Here is a 21,790-nt window from a genome sequence, read left to right on the forward strand (position 1 = left end):
CATGTCTCCTGGCTCCCAGTCATGTGCTTGATTCACTGGGCCACCCTGTTGCTTTATGAGTTATGTGGTACCGTCCAAAAAATGCTTATGCTTTCTGCTGCTTGGCTCTGGAGCCAACTATGGTCCCAAGGCCATCCTGGGAGTTTGATATGTTCTGAAGGAACCTTCCCCATTTTTGGCAGTTCCCATTTTTGTGGGAAGCTGGTTGAGGCTTACACTGGGGAATTCCAGAAGTTCTATTCTATTTGCTAGAGTCTTGGGGCAGAAGCGCTGGTTTAATACTAGAACTCCAGTTTTACTCTCTATAATACTTGTACCCTCCAAGGAGCTCTGGAGCTTGAGGTTTTCAGATGTTCAAAGCTAAAACATTACGTTCAGTTTATTCATTCAATCATGTTTATTGAGCACTTACTGTGTGCAGAGCACTGTACTAAGCACTTAGGAGAGTGCAACATAACAATAAACAGATACATTCCCTGCCCACAATGAGTTTACAGTCTAAAGGGGAGTCTAAAATAGAGTCTGCAGCTTACCAACAGGCCATCACTCTCCCCACCTTCAAAGCGTAATTAAAAGCACATTTCCTCCAAGAGGCCTTGCCTGATTAACCCCTCATTTTCTCTTCTCTCACTCCCTTCTGTGTCACCTTTTATTCACCCCACCCTCAGCCCTACAGCACTTTTTTTATATTTGATAAGCCCTTACTGTGTGTCAGTAAATGTCTGGAGATAAAAGCTAATTAAGTTGGACACGGTCCATGTCCCACATGGGGCTTACACTCTAAATCCCCATTTTACAGATGAGATAACTGAGACACAGAGAAGTGAAGTAACTTGCCCAAAATCACACAGCAGACAAGTGGCAGAGTCAGGTTTAGTACCCAGGTCCTTCTCAGTCCCAGGCCCGTGCTCTATCTATCTACTGGTGTCTTCTTGTCAAATAGAGCATGGATAGAGCATGGGCCTGGGACTGAGAAGGACCTGAGATCTTATCCTGCCTCCACCATTTGCCCGCTGTATGAACTTAGCCAATCACTTCACTTCTCTGTGCCTCAGTTACCTCATTTGTAAAATGGAGATGAAGACATGAGCCCCATTGTGAGATAGGGACTGTGTCCAACCTGATTAGCTCATCTCTACCCCAGCACTTAGCACAGTGCCTGGCACCTAGTAAACACTTAACAAATGCCATAAAAAAAATCTAAAGTTTTGAGCGCTGCCTAAAATCATTGGCAGGGTTGAGAATTTATGAATGGCACTGCACAGAATGATATCACAACATCAAATTCCTTTGCACGTGTTCTCAGTCTTGAGGTTTTGAGACTGGGGCTGGTTTGCCAACCTTTACTGGAGGCTCCCTATCCATCTTTGTGTCAGTACTTGTACCTTGAGCTTTTTATTCCGGTCAGACTTCTAGAATGTTGTGGCTGGGCACTTTGAAGATTTACTTCTCCTCCAGGAGCTTAATTGTTAGCCCCTTTAGGGATTGGGATTTCCGTTTGGCTCAAGAAGACCAGTGGGTATCATAAAACACAAAAAGAAGCCAATTTGTGGGACATTTACTTACTGATATATCTATGCTAGGGAGTATTTTGTATATCATCTTACAAATCTATTATTGTCATGGATACATTTAAAAAAAGAAGCCCACAAAAGACCTTAGTACAGCTTAGTACAGCGCTTAGTATAGTGCTCTGCACACAGTAAGTGCTCAATAAATACGATTGATGATGATGACCTCTTACTACAGTTTAGTAACATAAGCTCTGAAAAATATTGTTGGCACCAACGATTTTTTAAAACTGGTCTGGCAGTATGTTTGTAAATGAAGATTAAAAGGATAAAGATTTCTTGGGCATTAGGTGTAAACTCGCTCTGTGGAGTCATTCCCCAAGTCCAGGTTTTAAACCCTGTAGCTGAGGGGTTTTTGGAAAGGGAAAATGGATAGAGCCTTTAAAATATCAACTGAAATAACCCAGTTCTTCTCTAACATGAAGATTGCATTCTTGCAGAACTCTACGTTAATGAACCCATGCACTTCTCATCCAATTTAACACTGCATGTGTGTACACAAGCCACTTTCTCAATGCTGCACTACACTGTGGCCACGGAGGTCCCTAACAGAGGTCTAGTCAAATTGTGTGGGGAAATTCTGCTTTATGGCAGACCTGAGTATATGCTGTTATATGGTGTAAGAATCTTTTTTCCTTCAGATTTGACATCTGTAGTTGCTGCTTGTTGATTACTGTTTCAAGGATCTCACAGTAAAAGCTGAAGAATGTCAGCATGTTTTAACAGCTTTTATAAAGTTGCTTGAATCATCCCTTTTTTTAAGTTAGGGATTTTCGAATTTTGGCAATGAAGTTGACAGATGTCACATCAGAAGACAATGTCATTGAGGGAAGATATTTCATATCAAACAAAATGCATGCCATTATGAAAGAAAGCAGAAAGATCACTCTGCACTCTCTTTAAAAGACAATGTTATAGATTTTGCATCTGAGTGTAGACATGTAAATTGTGCTTATGTGGGGAGTTTTGGGGAAATAGACAAATACAATTTGGACAGCTTTGAACACTGCAGACAGGCACAGATAAGGGAGGATGTTCAGTAGTGTTTTTTCTTTTCAAATATTGTTTGAAGTCAGTGCTTCCGATTTACATGCCTTGAAAATGGTAATGGAAAATTTCAAATTTGGATTATCATCATTGCCTACAATTATTACAAATGCACACAAATTCCTTTTGAACCTAGAAAATGGAAAATCTTGCCGAGGTCTAATTTTTGGATAAACTGTTATATTTGCCCTGCCTCGTTATCAACGTTTTTGGCTTAATATTATGACTTCAAGAATCTCTGGATCACAGTGCTTTCCTACTGCGTGTTTAATAAATTGGCCTGTTGAGAATGTAAATGGTGTATCCATAAAAGTACCATTTTAAAATGGTTGGATCGAATTTAAGATTAATGCTAAATTTCATTTATTTAACACTGTATGAGGTCCTGTAATTCACAGGCAATTAAAATATCCAAAATAGACTCCAGCAATCTCTTTCTTCATAGTACTGTGTCTGTAATGCTTTTATGTTTGAATTCAATTCAAGTATTCTATTCCGTAGTCTTAGAAATTCTTCCAGCATTTCGTTTTTATTTTTCTATTTGCCCTTGTCGTTCATGCTGCTTTAGTGTTTTCTTGTTTCATCTTTCATCTTGTTTCTATTGCCCTTTCCCTCTCCCGGCTTACACTGTGAATCCCTCTAAGGCAAGGGGCCATGCGTGATTCCCATTTGTGTATTTTTTCCTAGTGCTTAGTACTGTGTTCTGTACACTGCAGGTGCTTAATGAATACTATTACTTCTGAATGAGTGATTGTCCACCTCTGGCTCTAGGTCTATCTTGGAGCTTACAGTGGTTCTCAAACTTACCTTCTGGCTAAGGTGGAGGAGGTAGGGATGGGGGACTCTGCTAAATTCACAATACCAAGTAGATGTTGTGAGACTGGCCCATTTCTGCCTGGGTTGGGGGCAATCAGCAAGACAGCCCTCCAGGGTGGGGCGTACCCCCATTGAGTCATAATGAACGAGTTGTCTACACGTGGTGCCTAGAATTCCTCAACAACAACTCTCTCCTCGACCCCCTCCAGTCTGGCTTCCGTCCCCTACAATTCCACGGAAACTGCCCTCTCAGAGGTCACCAATGACCTCCTGCTTGCCAAATCCAATGGCTCATACTCTGTCCTAATCCTCCTCGACCTCTCAGCTGCCTTCGACACTGTGGACCACCCCCTTCTCCTCAACACGCTATCTGACCTTGGCTTCACAGACTCCGTCCTCTCCTGGTTCTTCTCTTACCTCTCCGGTCGTTCATTCTCAGTCTCTTTTGCAGGCTCCTCCTCCCCCTCCCATCCTCTTACTGTGGGGGTTCCCCAGGGTTCAGTGCTTGGTCCCCTTCTGTTCTTGATCTACACGCACTCCCTTGGTGACCTCATTCGCTCCCACGGCTTCAACTATCATCTCTACGCTGATGACACCCACATCTACATCTCTGCCCCTGCTCTCTCCCCCTCTCTCCAGGCTCGCATCTCCTCCTGCCTTCAGGACATCTCCATCTGGATGTCTGCCTGCCACCTAAAGCTCAACATGTCGAAGACTGAACTCCTTGTCTTCCCTCCCAAACCTTGCCCTCTCCCTGACTTTCCCATCTCTGTAGACGGCACCACCATCCTTCCCGTCTCACAAGCCCGCAACCTTGGTGTCATCCTCGACTCCGCTCTCTCATTCACCCCTCACATCCAAGCCGTCACCAAAGCCTGCCGGTCTCAGCTCCGCAACATTGCCAAGATCCCCCCTTTCCTCTCCATCCATACCGCTACCCTGCTCATTCAAGCTCTCATCCTATCCCATCTGGACTACTGCATCAGCCTTCTCTCTGATCTCCCATCCTCGTGTCTCTCTCCACTTCAATCCATACTTCATGCTGCTGCCCGGGTTATCTTTGTCCAGAAACGCTCTGGGCATATTACTCCCCTCCTCAAAAATCTCCAGTGGCTACCAATCAATCTGCGCATCAGGCAGAAACTCCTCACCCTGGGCTTCAAGGCTCTCCATCACCTCGCCCCCTCCTACCTCACCTCCCTTCTCTCCTTCTACTGCCCAGCCCGCACCCTCCGCTCCTCCGCCGCTAATCTCCTCACCGTACCTCGTTCTCGCCTGTCCCGCCATCGACCCCCGGCCCATGTCATCCCCCAGGCCTGGAATGCCCTCCCTCTGCCCATCCGCCAAGCTAGCTCTCTTCCTCCCTTCAAGGCCCTACTGAGAGCTCACCTCCTCCAGGAGCCCTTCCCAGACTGAGCCCCTTCCTTCCTCTCCCCCTCGTCCCCCTCTCCATCCCCCCATCTTACCTCCTTCCCTTCCCCACAGCACCTGTATATATGTATATATGTTTGTACATATTTATTACTCTATTTATTTATTTATTTATTTAACTTGTACATATCTATTCTATTTATTTTATTTTGTTAATATGTTTGGTTTTGTTCGCTGTCTCCCCCTTTTAGACTGTGAGCCCACTGTTGGGTAGGGACTGTCTCTATATGTTGCCAATTTGTACTTCCCAAGCGCTTAGTACAGTGCTCTGCACATAGTAAGCGCTCAATAAATACGATTGATGAATAATAATAATAATGATAATGATGGTTCTTGTTAAGCACTTACATGTGCCAAACACTGTTCTAAGCGCTGAGGTAGATACAAGTTGGACACAATCCCTGGCTCACATGGGATTCACACTCTTAATCCCCATTTTATAGATGAGGTAACCAAGGCCCTAGGAAGTTAACCGAGGCCCAGGGAAGTTAAACTAGGTCACACAGCAGACATGTGGTGGAGCTGGGATAATAATAGTAATAATGATAATAATATTAATAATGATATTTGTTAAGTGCTTACTATATGCAAAGCCACTGTTCTAAGCACTGAGGGGATACAAGGTGATCAGGTTTTCCCACGTGGGGCTCACAGTCTTAGTCCCCATTTTATAGATGAGGTATCTGAGGCACAGAGAAGTTAAGTGACTTGCCCAAAGTCACAAAGCTGACAAGCGATGGAGTTGGGATTAGAGCCCATGACCTCTGACTCTCAAGCCCGTGCTCTTTCCACTGAGCCACACTGCTTCTTTATGGAAGGAAAAGGAAGTAGTAGAGGGAGCTGTTATAAATGACCCACTGTAGGTTTTTGGACAGGAATGGTAAGGAGGGCAGGGATTTTTTTCTATTGTTGTTTAAAACTAGGGGACATTTGGGCATGTTTGAAAGCAGTGGGGAAGGAATCAATTCAGCATAGAGTAACTGGTTGAAGATGCCAAGTAGTGGGGGAAGAAGCGTGGATGCAAGTGTTAAGGCAGTGTGAAGGATGAGCAATTTGAAGCAAAGATTGAGGGGACTGATTTTGAAATCAGGCAGTCGTGACGTAGCTGGGAAGGTTGAGCGTGGATGTGGGGTGGATGGGGAAGATTTGGGGGTGGAGCAATTCCAGTGGCTTCAGTGTCACTAGAGTCTTTGATAGTAGGAGGAGTATTTAGTACATACTTCCTAAAGTGCAGAACATGGTATTAAACACTGACAGTTGCCTCTGTGGCAAAGAGGGAGTTGGGGGCACTGGAAATTTAAGGCAGGAGTTGAAAGTCCAGAGTAGATGATAAAGGCATTAGGCTTTGGAGTCCATGAGGAAGGGGACTCATTGTCGCTGAGCAGAAGAGAGATTAAAGTTTAATTCCTTCTCACTGGCTCTGAGGTGGTTGAGGTGGTCCTAGTGCCTGGATTCCCCCCGAAAGCACTCTGTGGCATGGGTGGTCTGATGGTGTTCCTTTCCGGAGAAGACCTTAGAACCCAGGCCCTTCTGACTCCTAGGCCTGTGCACTATCCAGTAAGCCATGTTGGTCCTCTGGGCCCATCATTCGACTTGGCTTCACTCCCTTCCCTCCCCCTCTGTTCCCTATCCATCTCCTCCCTTCTCCATGCTTCTCTATCCCATCTCCTCTTTCTTCTCCCCTCTCCTCCTCAACCCATTTGTCCCTTCCCCATCTTTCCCCTTCCTCTTCAGCTCTCCCTTTCCTTCTGGCAGCAACCTCTGTTGCTACAAAGGAGCAGGGCCATGACAGTATAACTTTGCTCCATATGCAGGGTGATATAATATCATGTGTCACATTGTGGGCCATAAATACTATGGCTTTTTGCACACCAAATGCACCAAATTTTCATTTTGGTTGACTCTTCTGCCAAAACAGGTGGCTGACCCCTGTGATAAACGGCCCCTGCTTCTTTGGGCCCCAAATTAGTTATCATTCCTTTTCCCTTTCCCTCAGTCACTCTCACTATCACTAAAGCTAGGAAAATATTGGAAAGATTATTGCTCCAGGTTCTTTGAGATGTCCAATTTCAGAATTTTTTACAGGAATTAAAGCTTGACATTACCAAAACCCTGCAGAAAGCAATGGTAATAATTGAATTGAGTTGTTTGTACACACAAACCACAACATGATGAATTAGTTTCAGGTCCTGTTCCATCCTTTTCCAGTACCCTAATCTCATTTTTTTCCCCACAGTGGAAAACACTGTTGAGTCTGTTAGCGAAACTGAGAAGGGAGAGGAAAATGAAAATAAAGTTCATTTTTAAATGAATAATCCAACTGAAAGCGCGAAAGTTATTTTATGTTACAAAGTAGGTTCCAGAATGAATATTTATCAAATCTATTTTTGAATAATATTTTTACTCTTCTCTTAATTTTCCAGGTACTTAAAGAAAAGGATGACTTGAAGGGCAAACTTTTTGCAGCTCTCCACCAGATAGAAAACCTCCGAAAGGAATTGAACGAGCTGTTATCGAAACGGGTCCAACAAGAAGAAGAGCTTCACCAAAAGGAACTGAAACTCAAGGAAGCCCAGTCTCAACAAATGGATCTTGAACAGGAGGTGAGGGACGCCCGGGATACCACAAATCGATTGGAAAATGAACTGCAAGAACAGAGTCGGCTTCAAAAGCAGACAAAAATGGAGAGAGAACATCTGGAGGAAGAATGTGCCGCGCTAAACAGGCTCCATGAAAAGGACAAGGATAGACTTCTAGAGATGCAAGAAGCCGTCAAGAACCTGAGTGCCATTCGAGCGGAGTTGGCCAACAACCTAGCCGAGGAAGAGAAATCCAAGAAAGAGGCATTGAAGAGCCTTTCTGATATCAAGAAGCAGGAAGCATCACGGCAGGAGGAGATGACTGCAGCTGTCAGGCAGTTCAAACTAGACAGGGGTGTTCACCAGAGGGAGCTGGAAGATCTTCGATCAGAGTTGCAAAATGTGAAAGCCAAACATGCACAAAACATTCAGGAGCTGATGAAGCAGTTTAAACAAGAACAGGATGAGGCTGAGAGTCACATTTGGACATTGAAGGTACCTATGTCAAGCAGTTCTGATACGGATGTCTACAGGGTCATGAAGTTTGTGTGGCACCCTTTAAGCACTTTGGTTGCCACTACAGCCCCATATTTGTGTACACTACCATTTTCTCTATCCGTAATTCATTTTAATGTCCATCTCCCCCTGAAGACAATAAGCTGCTTGTGGGGAGGGATCATGTACATTCCCAAGCACTTAGCATAGTGTTCTGCACACAGTAAGTGCTCAATAAATATCACTGATAGAAAAACCTTTTGAGATCAGACTGCAATCCTGAATTCTGCAGAAAGGCTGAAGCCCCAAATAAAGGGCTTTATTAATGCTTATTGGGACTGATTGGGGAATTAGCTGTGGTACGTGGGAAGCTTAAAAAGAATGCTTAGTTGTTTTGGGGGTTTGGGAGGAGAAGAGGTCATGATAAGCCTTATACTGGAACATGCCCTCATTCAGCGCACTTTGGCCTTGGCAAGCCTTTCACCTTTGAGAAGATCATAAATGAATATGTACAAAGATCTTAGAAGTAGCAACTCTAGTGAATCAGGCCATATTAGAAAAGATAACCAGAGCCCAGATATTTGAGTTTTGACCCTTTCTGCTTGTGAGTGTGGCTTGAGCAAATATTAATTCTGACAAATCAGAAAATGGATGGGAAAAAAAATCTCAAGTTAATTTTTATTTCTCTCAATTGTAATTTCCTCTGGACAGAGGCAGGGAGGGGCCAGGGGCAGCCCTGTTTCACTCTGCTGTGAAATTCCTATAGCATTCATTCTTACTAAGATAATGCAATCTATTTTCCAGAGGTGTCCTGGAAAATCGAGGTGGACGATATGGGCTTCCTTTGGTATTCCTCCTTAATTAATTCCATGGAAATTGCACGAGAGACTAAATGACTAGCTAGGGCTATTTTCAACCAGTCAATCAGTGGTATTTATTGAGCATCTACTGTGTGAAGAGCACTGCACCTCCCATACGTGCAATATTGTAAAGGAGTAATTGATTCCTGGATACCCCAAATAAGATACAGGTCATATCAATAAAGCAAAAAAATTAACAGTTCCTCAGCACAGAATAGGGCAGAATGAACCCCATTTGGCTGCTCAGGAACACAGCCAAGTGTCTGTGATCAGGGCTGTTAGATGATGAATGATGAGGAAGGGGAAGGCTCTGTTGTGACTGAGCCCAAGCTGCTGACTGGAGCAAAGGACTTGGGGTCCCTGGCCCTGGGTGATAATAATAATAATGGCATTTATTAAGCGCTTACTATATGCAAAGCACTGTTCTAAGCGCTGGGGAGGTCACAAGGCGATCAGGTTGTCCCACTGGGGGCTCACAGTCTTAATCCCCATTTTACAGATGAGGTAACTAAGGCACAGAGAAGTTAAGTGACTTGCCCGAAGTCACACAGCTGACAATTAGTGGAGCTGGGATTTGAACCCATGACCTCTGACTCCAAAGCTCGTGCTGTTTCCACTGAGCCACGCTGAGCCACGCTGATATTTGTTAAGCGCTTACTAAGTAGACAAGGGGGACCCTGGGAGTTGGCTCTCCAAGCTGGGCTCTCTGAGGGAGTTGAGTTGACCCAACCCCAGTGACCCCTTTAAAGAGTTAAATCAACCAGTGGTATTTATTAAGCACTAACTGTACAGTAATCACATGTGATCTTATCTGTCTAGCCACTGACCTCTCACCCATGTCCTGCCTCTGGTCTGGAATGCCCTCCTTCCTATCCAACAGAGAAACAGTGTGGTGTAGTGGAAAGAGCACGGGCTTGGGAGTCAGAGATCATGGATTCTAATCCCGGCTCTGGCACTTATCAGCTATGTGACTTTGGGAAAGTCACTTAACTTTTCTGTGCCTCAGTTACTTCATCTGTAAAATGGGGATTAAGACTGTGAGCCCCATGTAGGACAACCTGAATTCCTTGTATCTACCCCAGTGCTTAGAACAGTGTTGGCACATAGTAAGCACTTAACAAATACCATCATTATTATTATCATTATTATTGTCACCCTCTCCACTTTCAAAGCCTTAGTGAAGGCACCTCTCCTTCTAGAGGCCTTACTCAACTAAGCCCTCATTTCCTCATCTCCCACTTCCTTTTGTGCCACCTTTGCTCTTGGACTTGCACCCTTTTTTCACCCCTCCCTCATCCCCATGTCACTTATGTACCCATTTGTAATTTATTTACTTATATTGATATGTCTCTCCCTCTAGATAGTAAGCTCATTGTGATCAAGGAACGTGCCTACCAACTCTATTATAGTGTACTCTCCCAAGCACTTTGGTCAAGGAGCACATCTACCAACTCTGTTATATTGTACTCTCCCAAGTGCTTAGGCCAGTGATCTGCATACAGTAAACATTCAGTAAATACAGTGGATTGATTGATTGATGATAGGCCACTGTACACTTGGGAAATACAATACAACCAATTTGATAGACATGATCCCTGCCCTCAAGGAGCTTACAGTGTCCCATCACACTGGTCTTCCAAGCTTCTTGTTGCAGTTTTAACTGAAGGAAATTCTTGTGAAAATTGTTACTTTTAAACATCAAAAGTAATTAGTTCAGTATCTCAGAAAATGTGATTGGTTCTATTAAAGTAGTGGAGGTTGATGCATATTTTTGAGAAGGCCCCTTTCGTAACATATTTTGTTTGTATTCATTTCCCAATTAACATCTGGTCACCTCTACAAGCAGTCTACCAGTATCTGAGGATATTCCAGTGCCTAATGAGGGAAATGTTCTAGACGGTGAGCCTGTTGTTGGTTAGGGATTGTCTTTATTTGTTGCTGAATTGTACTTTCCAAGTGCTTAGTACAGTGCTCTGCTCACAGTAACTGCCCAATAAATATAATTGAGTGAATTGAATTGAATGAAACATTGTTATGAAATTAATAAATTGTGGTCCTAACTTTAGCAGCTGATAGTCTGGGCTCACAGTAATGACTAAACCAAAGTGTTACTTCCATCCTCATTATCTGATACTTTCCAAGTGTCCTATTGAAATAAACTACATGCAGTTCATATTCAGTGAATTATTTTTCTCCAGCTAAATAGATTGTCAATGCTTATCATTACGTAGGGGCTGACACCCATTGCACCATATTGAAAATAGCATTGGATTCTTTGTTTTTTCTAGAAAATCATTTTCTAATTTTCTTCTAGTTGAATTTAAATTATGTCTCAAATGTAACTCTTTTGACTGAGTTCAGTGGCAACAAGCACTGTGCAGATCCCTGCATTTTGTGCTGCATTAGGGATTGCAGGTTTCTTGTAGAATATTTCATACTCATTACCAGTACAGAACAGCTTTTATTGGTTGGAATAATGGTTGATTAACTAAATTTACATGATAAATCTATTAAATTAAGGGGCTTTATAGTCTTAATGAATTGGAAATAGTAGAAAATTGCCTAATGTAAGCACACTGTTCTGTAACATACAGGTCATCATATAATATTTGCTTGCTGATTAGTTTGGCATTTTATAGCTCAATTTCTCCTAGGTTATAGTTTTATGTTTGCTATATGCTTTATCCTCAAGATTTCATAGCATCTACTAACCCAAAACATAGAGAGAGACTGTAGGTCTTAAAATGGTAAAACCATCTCCAAGTGGAAGCATTGTGGCCTATGGAAAGAGCAGAGACTTGGGAGTCAGAGCACCTGGGTTCTAATCCTGCTCCGCCAGTCACCTTCTGGGTGACCTTGGGAAAGTCACTTAATTTCTCTTCAGTTCCTGCTTCAGTTTCCTCAGCTGCAAAATGGGGATTCAACATCTGTTCTCCCTCCTACTTAGACTGTGTGCCCCTTGTGGATCAGAGACTTGTATCTCCCCTAGCACCTAGAACAGCGCTTGACACAGTAATTCATTCATTAATTCATTCAATCAATTGTATTTCTTAAGCACTTACTAGCTTACTGTGTGCAGGGCACTGTACTAAGCACTTGGGAAAGTACAATTCAACAGTAAACAGTGACAATCGCTGCCCATAATGAGCTCACAATCTAGAGAGGGAGAGACAGACATCAATACAAATAAACAAACATCAATGCAACTAAATAAAATTACAGATATATACATAAAGTGCTGTGGGGCTGGAAGGCGATGGGAAAGAGCAAAGGGAACAAGTCATAGTGACTCAGAAGGGAGTGGGAGATGAGGAAGCGTCTGGGGAGGCCTCTTGAAGGAGATTTGCCTTCAGTAAGGCTTTGAAGCAGGAGAGAGTAATTCTCTGGCAGATTTGAAGAGGGAGGGCATTCCAGGCCAGAGACAGGATGCGGACCAGGGATTGGCAGCGAGACAGATGAGATCGAGGCACGGTGAGAAGGTTAGCAGCACCAAAGGAGCGGAGTGTGCAGGCTGGGATGGAGATAGAGGGAAGTGAGGTGAGGTAGGAGGGGGAGAGGTGATGGACTGCTTTAGAGCCAACGGTGAGGAGTTTTTGTTTGATAGGCAACCACTGGAGATTTTTGAGGAGAGGGGTAACAGGTACTGAAAGTTTCTGTAGAAAGAAGGTCCATTTCTGTAGAAAGATGCACATACTAAGTGCATAACAAATACCATACAAAAAATTGGGGTTCATTAGCAAAGAAAAACAAAAAAAAGCATGTGCTTCATTGTTCCTGTTAGTACTCTCCTGGCAATAAGTTGATGGCTAGAAATCAAGTTTTTTATTGTTGTTGGAACATGTGATATGAGGCACTTATTGATCTCATATTGATCTTTTCGTGCCCCCTGACATAGGTAATACATTAATAAATATGTTTGAAATTAGTGAATGTGGGTGAAAACACATTTCTATTTCTTTCCTAAATCTCTTGTTCCATATTTTATTTAATGTGAGTGGTTTCAGACATAGTAGCCAACTGATTTTTAAGATGTTTTACTCATTTCTATTATTGTTTCATGTGTATTTTGGGAAGGTGACCAGGCCCAGTTTAAAAACTTGGCTTTTGACAAGTCTGCCGTTCCTTTTCCTGCCCCTCTTTCATTAGACAGAAAAAGCAGAGGATCAGAATTTGGTCGAAGCTCAGCATTGGCAAGTGGAGAAGATGAAAGTTGAATGTGACAGGCTGACAGAAGAGTTAATGCAGAATGAGGAGGCAAATACAAAACTTAAGCAAAAATACCAGCTCGTGAAGCAGCAACTGGAGGAAAAGGTAAAAGAGGTGTCTCTATTTAAGATACCAAGCATTTGGAGATGGCGGCTTCTTTTTCTTCTTTACCATTTAGGAAATGAGCAATTACATTGGCCTGTGTTAAAGAAATCATCTTTACCAAAACCCAGGATTCAGTGTACTCGATCTCTTGCTCTTGTTGGACATCTACTACTCATTAAGCAAGTAATAGAGTATTACTGGAATCTCTTTAAATTTCCATTGCGTTTTAAACTAGGATTGTGGAGGTGGAAAAGGCTTGTTGAGGCAGATCTTGCCAATGAGGAGGTTTTATGCTTTGTGCTTCAGGGGATGACTTCTTAACCCCTTCAAGATCTCCAAAATGATGTTTAGGGAGCTGCTGAAATATTTTGCTCAATGTTAGTATCATAGCTGGCAGTGATCTCTCCCCCTTTTTTGTGGCCCTCTGAGTTTCCTTTTCTGAGTGAGTTTTGTTTTCATCAATTTCTCAACTTGAAAATGACTATATAGGATAGTAGCATACTGCTGTGAAAGTCAATGATCTGCCCAAAATGTTGAGAGAACACACAAGCTGATGAAGAAACAGTCTGATACTTTTTGTTTTCTCTTTCTTAATTTCATTCTGTGTTTTCCTGTTCCCTTTCTCCTTTGCTCAAACTAAGGAAAGTATTTGTAAGAATGGGTATTGGGCACATCATTTAAATGCATCCAAGTTGGTAAATTCAGAACAGTTCTAGCAGCAACTGTAACTTAACTCATGTCACACTTTTATCTAAATATATCTGTTGCCAAGGTGTAGTTGCTGTAAAGATAATGGTGAATTTCCCAACTTTTCTGTAATTAAAATGTCAGCCCAAAGATTGCTAATGTGACTGTTTCGCATTTTCGTCTCTTGTCTTTATAAATGTAAGTGGAACAAATGTTTCCTGTTGAAAATTCAGTGTACCCGTGTCATCATGAAAAGAAGTCTATCCCCACTGATTTCAATTGTAAAGTTCCAGGATTATGTACTGTCACATGTATATTCAAACCCTTCTAATCAGTTGTCCTATGCCTGGAAAAGTCAGTTTTCTAAATATGCTGCGTGTACTATGAAGCGACATATAAACTAAGTCTACTTCATCTGCTGATGCAGTTGTCAGAGCTGTATACAGTGCTCTGCACACAGTAAGCGCTCAATAAATATGATTGATATATCATTTGGGGTCACTATGGGTCCTGATTCAACCTTATAGACCTGCCCAATGTCTGTGTTGATGACTGAGGGATAGTACTTATGTATCTGTGTTTATTCTCAGCACTTACTTGTAGTTATGTGTATAGATAAACATATATAAGGACTTATACCAGATAATAATTGTGGCATTTATTAAGCACTTACTATGTGCCAGGCACTGTTCTAATCACTTGGATGGATACAAGCAAATAGGTTTGAACACAGTCCCTGTCCCACATGGGACTCACAGTCTTAATTCCCATTTTACAGCCGAGGTAACTGAGACACAGAGTTGTGAAGTGACTTGCCCAAAGTCACACAGCAGACAAGTGGCAGAGACCCAGGATTAGAACCCAGGTCCTTCTGACTTCAGGTCTGTGTCTCTCCACTAGGCTGTGCTGCTTCTTCCAACTCAACAGCTACTCCAAGGCTACATCCTTCTTGATGCCTTATTCCTTGAAGATGCTCAACGTGTCTCAATGTTGTGGTTTAGTGCTACAGGAAAGTAAATATCTTTCTGAGCCCTCCCCACCTGGGCTGAGTTCAATCAATCAGTCATTGATATTTATTGAGTATTTACTATGTGTACAACACTATACTAAGTGCTTGGGATAATACAGTACAACAGAGTTAGCCGATACGTTCCCTGCCCAAAAGGAGCTTACAGTCTAGAGGGGCGACAAGAAGCTAGTCAACAATGAATGTATCTTGGAGGAAGCTCTGCCTACAGTTTGGGTCAACTTTTCAAAGCCTTGAAGAGACCCCTAGCAGAACACTAAGGATGGTGTCGAACTGTGAAGCTGCATGGCCTAATGGAAAGAGCATGGGCCTGGGAGTTGGTAGACCTGGATTCTAATCCTGGCTCCACCACTTCTCCACTTTGTGACCTTGAGGAAATCACTAAACTTCTCTGTGCCTGTTACCTCATCTGTAAAACTGGGGATTAAAGCTGTGAGCCCCATGTGGGACGTGGAATATGTCCAACCTGATTATCTGGTATATACCCCAGAGCTTAGTATAGTACCTGGCACCTAGGAAGCATTTAACAAATCATGTTTAAAAAAAAAACTGCAACGGCCATTTAATTTAGAAATGCGTGGAGCAGGTGTTGATGAGTGTCTTGCATCACTCAGAGCAATCATTGTCCATCAAGAACCTCACCATAGTTCTACAGTGTACTGTGTTACTGTCAAATGGCTTCTCCAGTACCTGCTAAAATTTTAGGATTAAGAAGTTTTGCAACAGTTTTCAATTAATCAATCAATGGTGTTTATTGAGCTCTTACTGTACTAAGCACTTGGGAGAGTACAATACAACAGAGTTGGTAGATACGTTCCCTGCCCATAACAAGCATCAGGAAAACAGATTGACCTGTAAATAAGACTGAAGAAATGGATGAATGGAGACTGAAGTTCAGAGGTGTTCAGAAGGAGTAAAGTGCTTTGAGAAGAATAAATGGACAAATTCTTTACTAAAGTGGGAACACCACTTCCATAGTCAGCAGAACACCCTTCTACTTATGCAAACTCTTGCAAAGGCTCAGGATTGTATTGCAGTTCCTCATGTGGTGTTAAGCTTTGACGTACACTGTAAGCTCACTATGGGCAGGGGACGTGTCAACCAAGTCTAGTATATTGTTCTCTCCCAAGTGCTTAGTACGTGCTGTGCACACAGTAAGCACTCAGTAAAAATGATTGATTGTAATAAAGATTCAACTATAGGGACTTTGTTAATTTTTGCAATGCATAGCAAGCAGTGTAATTTCATGTAGCTCCCTCAGGGGTTCTGGAATGGATCCTATTTTATAACATGAAAAATGTACCCTATGCTAAGACCACCTTTTCAAGAAACACAGTTTGGTTGTATTGTGGGGAATATCTTTACCTGAAATTTATATTCAATCATTATTCTACTGTTTCATCCTGCCATCAATTAATAGTGGTTATTAGGGCATAATCTGAAACACATTCTAGTAAGTGCTTGGAAAAGTACAATGTGTATTATGTGTATTCTTTCCCAGTGCCTAGTACATGTACAGTATAAGCTCCCAGAATATACTATTATCACTGCTGCAATAGGCTGAAGACCTGATCCCTGCCCTCAAGAAGCTAACCATTTAGTGGAGGATTCAGACTTTAATAATTTGCAGATAGGTGGAAGAAAGAAAGTGGATATGCAAGTGAGTGGGCACTTAAATAGGGAATATACAGGAGGGGTATAGGTGGTTATGATTGCAAAGGTAAGAAATTGCCGAGATGGTAGTTATGGGGACAAAGGAGGGAGGGGTATATCAGGGAGGGCTTCTTGGAAGAGGCAATCTTTCATTCTGTCATCTGTTATGTCCTTGTTCTCCCTTCTTCTAGTTGTAAATAATTTAGAGGCTGCCTATCTGCCATATTAGATTTTAAAGTCTTTGAAGGCGGGCTATGTGTTGTATTCTCCCAAGCACTCAGTACAGTGCTCTGCACAGAGTAAGTGCTCAATACATGCCATCGATTGATTTTACCACTGGTGTGCTCTCACAAATGCTAGTTCAGTGCTCTACAATCAATAGGCCATTTTGTAAAGATGATCGATTGGAATTGAGTAAACCAGAATATTTAGGCATCTATCATTCCCACACTTGTGTATTCTGGATAATGGCATTTTCCCTCCCTTTCTGAAGTTCAGAGGGCCAATAAAGTGCTCAATGGGTTATGAGCCTGATTTTCTCACTTTAGCTCCAGTTTATGGAGCTTTGTAGGGCAGAACAAGCTCTTTCCATCTCTCCCACCTTTTCTGTGTGAAGCAGTCTTTTGTCTGGATTCAAGTGGAAAATTGTCCCTGAGGCTTCAGCAGCCTCAATAGCCACCTCTAATATAGCTGCTCTTTGTCCAAGAGCCAGGCAGTTTGACCCTGTGGAAAGAACATAGGCCTGGGTGTCAGAGGACCTAATCCTGGCTCTGCTCCTTATGAATCAAACAATCACATTTTTTGAGCATTTACTTTGTGCAGAATACCATATTAAGCACTTGGGAGAGTACAATTTCAGAGTTGCTGTTTAACCTTAGGTAAGTCACTTAAGTTCTTCTTGCCTTAGTTTTCTCATTATTCTCCCTTTTAAACTGTGAATACAATGAGGAACAGGGACTAAATCCAATCTCATTATCTTGTTTCTACCCCAGCACTTAGTACAGTGCTGGGTTCATTGTAAGCACTTAAAATTCACAACTCTTATTATTATTGTAAGGATAGTGGAGCAGGGGCTGCTACACCCTAGGCAGAGGGGCTGAATTTTAATGGCTTTGCTCCCATTTCTGCTGAAAGGCAGCCTAACCAAAGACCTGTGCTGTTATTTTCATGCTGCTCCTGAACGATGAATTTGGCTTAGATAGACTGTAAGGGCAGGGGGAAAGGGGAACATATTTTAGTCCCTCGTGATCCCCAAATGAGTTGAACAGTTCCTTCTTTCATTTAGCGCAGGGTGGGAAAGGAGTGACCATCAGGCAGAAAATGGTTTCTTCTTTCTTTACATCTATCAAAATCAATCATTCAGTGATATTTATTTAATATTCACTGGGTGCAGAGCACTGTACTAAGCGCTTGGGAAAGTACAGTTCAACAGAGTAGTTAGACATGATCTCTGCCCCTTGTAGTCTACAGGGGGAACATATCCAATTATACAGTTACAATTTGCAGAAATAAAGGATACAGTTGGAAAATGTATGCATTGTGGCCTTTGGCCCATATGTACTAAGTGCTTAGAACAGTGCTTTGCACATAGTAAGTGCTTAACAAATGCCATTATTATTAAGTGCTGGGGTTGATTCAGGTTTACCAGCTTGGGCCTGTCCCACAGATGCCTTTCAATTTATTTAATTCTCATTTTGTAGGTGAGGAAACGGAGGCTCACAAAGTTTCAGTGACTTGCCCAAGGGCACACAGGCTATTAGCAGAAGTGGGACTAGAACCTGGGTCTCCTGACTCTGTCCTACACGCATTCCATTAGGCCACGCTCCTTTCCTTGTCCCAGAGTACCTGTCAGGCATGGTTCATGACCTCTAGAGCCTAGTTCCTAAGAGCAATGTACATTCCAAAATAAATACTTGCTGAAATTAAAATTAGTATTATTTTGTGAAATAAATGCAGTGCATTTAAGCTCAAGGATAATAGTTTGGTAACATTATAAACTTCAGAAATAAATGGTTTTGAATGGCATTCCTTCCCACTGCAACTCTGCTATAAGCAAATAGAAATATAACCCACCTCTATACAATAGCCCTATGCCTCATTAATGTGGAAGAATTAGTGCAGTCAGTAGAAGCAGCATGGCTCAGTGGAAAGAGCACGGGCTTGGGAGTCAGAGGTCATGGGTTCAAATCCCAGCTCCACCACTTGTCAGCTGTGTGACCTTGGGCAAGCCACTTAACTTCTCTGTGCCTCAGTAACCTCATCTGTAAAATGGGGATTAAGACTGTGAGCCCCACTTGGGACAACCTGATCACCTTGTGTCCCCCCAGCACTTAGAACAGTGGTTTGCACATAGTAAGTGCTTAAAAAATACCATTATTATTATTATTATTATTAAGTAGTATAGTAATAGTGCTTACTGTGTGCAGAGCACTGAACTAAGCTCTGGTATAGACAATGCAGATGGGACTCAGACACAGTCCCTGCTCCCTGAGGCTCACAGTCTAAGAGAAAAACAGGGAGAAGGCACTGGTTCTCCCATCCTCCGGTCTCTCCCTGCTTCAGTCTATACTTCACCCTGCTGCCCGAAACAGAAACGCTCTGGGCATGTCACCCTCCTCCTCAAAAATCTCCAATGGTTGCCTATCAATCTTCGATTCAAGCAAAAACTCCTCACTCTAGCCTTCAAAGCTCTCCATCACCTTGCCCCCTCCTACCTCACCTCCCTTCTCTCCTTCTACAGCCCAGCCCAGCCTGCACACTCCGCTCCTCTGCCGCTAACCTCTTCACTGTCCCTGATTCTCGCCTGTCCCACCGTCAACCCCTGACCCACGTCCTACCTCTGGCCTGGAATGCCCTCTCTCCACAAATCCGCCAAACTAGCTCTCTTCCTCCCTTCAATGCCCCCTCCAGGAGGCCTTCCCCCCTTTTCCTCTCCTCCTCCTCCCCTCCCCAACCCCCTCTCCCTCTGCCCTACCACCTTCCCCTCCCCACAGCACTTGTATATATTTGTACATACTTATTACTCTATTTTATTTGTACATATGTATTGCTCTGTTTTATTAATGATGTGTATATAGCTATAATTCTATTTATTCTGATGATATTGACGCCTGTCTACTTGTTTTGTTTTGTTGTCTGTCTCTCCCTTCTAGACTGTGAGCCTGTTGTTGGGTAGGGACCGTCTATATGTTGCCGATTTGTGCTTCCCAAGCGCTTAGTACAGTGTTCTGTACACAGTAAGCGCTCAATAAATATGATTAAGTGAATGAATGAATTGGAGAAAAACACATCAGGAATGAAGAAACATTAAAAGACAACGCAGCAAATAAAATAAAAGCCCAGGAAACGTAAAAATGGCATTTAGGTTAAACAAATCGATCCCATATAATTTGTGTTTCTCTACTTTATTATTTTTATAGGGTCCGTGATGTTTCTGGGGGTTTTCAGGCCCAAATCATCGCCAGAAGAGCCCCTGGAGTCATTTAATGTACACCCGGACCCCAGACAGCCTCCGCTGGGTCCTGAAGCCCTCCACCTCTCTGGTTCTTCTCAGACAGGTTTTGGGGGTCTCCTCACTGCTTTCCAAGTTCCTACACCCCTACTAGCTGCCACCAAACTATGGTTGAAGCCCAGGCCTCTCCCTGAGGACACAGAGGTCATCGGGACTAGCCTACTGTCCCCTCCCAGAGAGGGCTGCAGGAGGCTCGTGGGCAAAGCACTCCTTTCCGAGCCTGAGGCTCTCCAGATCCACGCATCCTCTGGCTCCTGGAGCTTCTCCCTCAGCCCCTACCACAGGCACCAAAATCTGGGATCTCTGCTCTGTTCAATAAGTTTTTAACAGACCAACAAATCCAATTCAAACTGCCTTTCCCTGTATCTACTACTGCAGACGTCCCAGGGCTCATGTTCTTCTCCCTGACAGGGGCAGAAGCCTCGCTTTTCTGGAGTCCAAGCCACTGAACTCAAAACCTCCAGATATCTTCTCTGATCCCTCCCTTTGGTTGTCCAGGGTTCACAGTCTGAGGTCTCCCTATGCTCTTTCTTCCTCAGGCCCCAAGGAGTGATTCTCCTGACTTCCTCCTCCTTCTAAGTGTAGATGGAACTTGCCATCATTTAACATCTCTGTTCCACATCATACACCATCTCTGGGGTTTGGTCTATGAAGAGAGATGTTAACTCCCGTCACATTCACATACAGCAAAAGTCTGAATCAGTTGCAAAATGCCAGTGTTTGCTTTATGTTTGCAGAGCAAAATTCCTATTTGCATATTTTCCTTGCCCTTTCACCGTTGGTATATAGGAAGAAATGTATTTTTTTCCAACATCTGACTTTTTAATCTTCTAAATGTTATTTTTAATTTAACATGACAGAGAACTAGTATTACACATCCCAGCGAATTTTCACATGTGGATTCATGATTTTATTATTATGGACCACTTACCCAGCAGATTGCATGAAATGTCACAAATAACTTTGTCTTCCATCTTGAGGAATTTGTTATACTGTATTTTTTCTTTGGTTAAAAAAATGGATGAAAATATTGCCAAGATAAGGGTCTCTTGGTTTTCTTGAAACTGTGATAGCATTTTGAGTCTGCTTTGAGTGCATTCATCCTTAGATCCAAAATGCCACTTATTCTATGAGCAGCACTATTTTTATGTTAATTCTAATGGAATATGGTTGGTAATTGACACAGAAAATGAACAACAAAGGGGTTAAAGACAAATGGATCCTATTTTTCTCAATACAACCATTCCAAAGTTAAGATAGAAAACAATTACACTGTGAGGGATGTGTCTAATTGCTATATGACTAACTGGAACTGCTTTTAAAACTAGAATCCATTTTAATATTAAAACTTCAGAAAAAAAATATTCAGGGAACAGTTGTTTTCCAAAATAAAGGAAAAAGGTCCTTCAGAAAAAAGTAGCCTTATAATAGTGTTCACAAATTCTTTTTTTCCTCTTGTTTATTACAAATGACGTGTTTGCATGAGAAAGGCACTTGGTTTTGCATGCTATTATCCTCAGCAGTAGAGAACAAGGAAACTAGCAGAGAAAAGATGATAAACATAGGAATTTGTAAGTACAATAGCTTTCAATTAGCACAGCCTTTGAATGAAAATGAAGCCAAAACTGAACATTAAAAGAAAGTTACTTGTTGATATTGTAGAAAGTGAAGTTTAAGCTTTTATGGAGATGTTGCAGTTATGGATTCTAACCCCTCAGGAGTCCAAATACCATATTGCCCGCCTTGCCACTGATCCCTTGCCTATGTCCTCCCTCTGACCTGGAATTCCCTCCCCCTTCATC

At 42.5% G+C, this 21,790-nt stretch overlaps 1 protein-coding gene across 1 annotated transcript in view; it reads left to right on the forward strand.

Moving 5' to 3' along the window:
• The window catches only part of CEP128 (centrosomal protein 128), a 450,179-nt gene that overhangs the window by 122,877 nt on the left and 305,512 nt on the right, over positions 1–21,790 (forward strand). Inside the window, exons 14-15 of the mRNA XM_038752555.1 lie at positions 7,289–7,939; positions 12,946–13,110. Coding sequence (XP_038608483.1) covers positions 7,289–7,939; positions 12,946–13,110 — 816 coding nt within the window. The remainder of the gene's footprint in view (positions 1–7,288; positions 7,940–12,945; positions 13,111–21,790) is intronic.

The sequence above is a fragment of the Tachyglossus aculeatus genome, chromosome 1 (genome assembly GCF_015852505.1).
Source record: "Tachyglossus aculeatus isolate mTacAcu1 chromosome 1, mTacAcu1.pri, whole genome shotgun sequence".
Classification (NCBI taxonomy): Eukaryota; Metazoa; Chordata; class Mammalia; order Monotremata; family Tachyglossidae; genus Tachyglossus; species Tachyglossus aculeatus.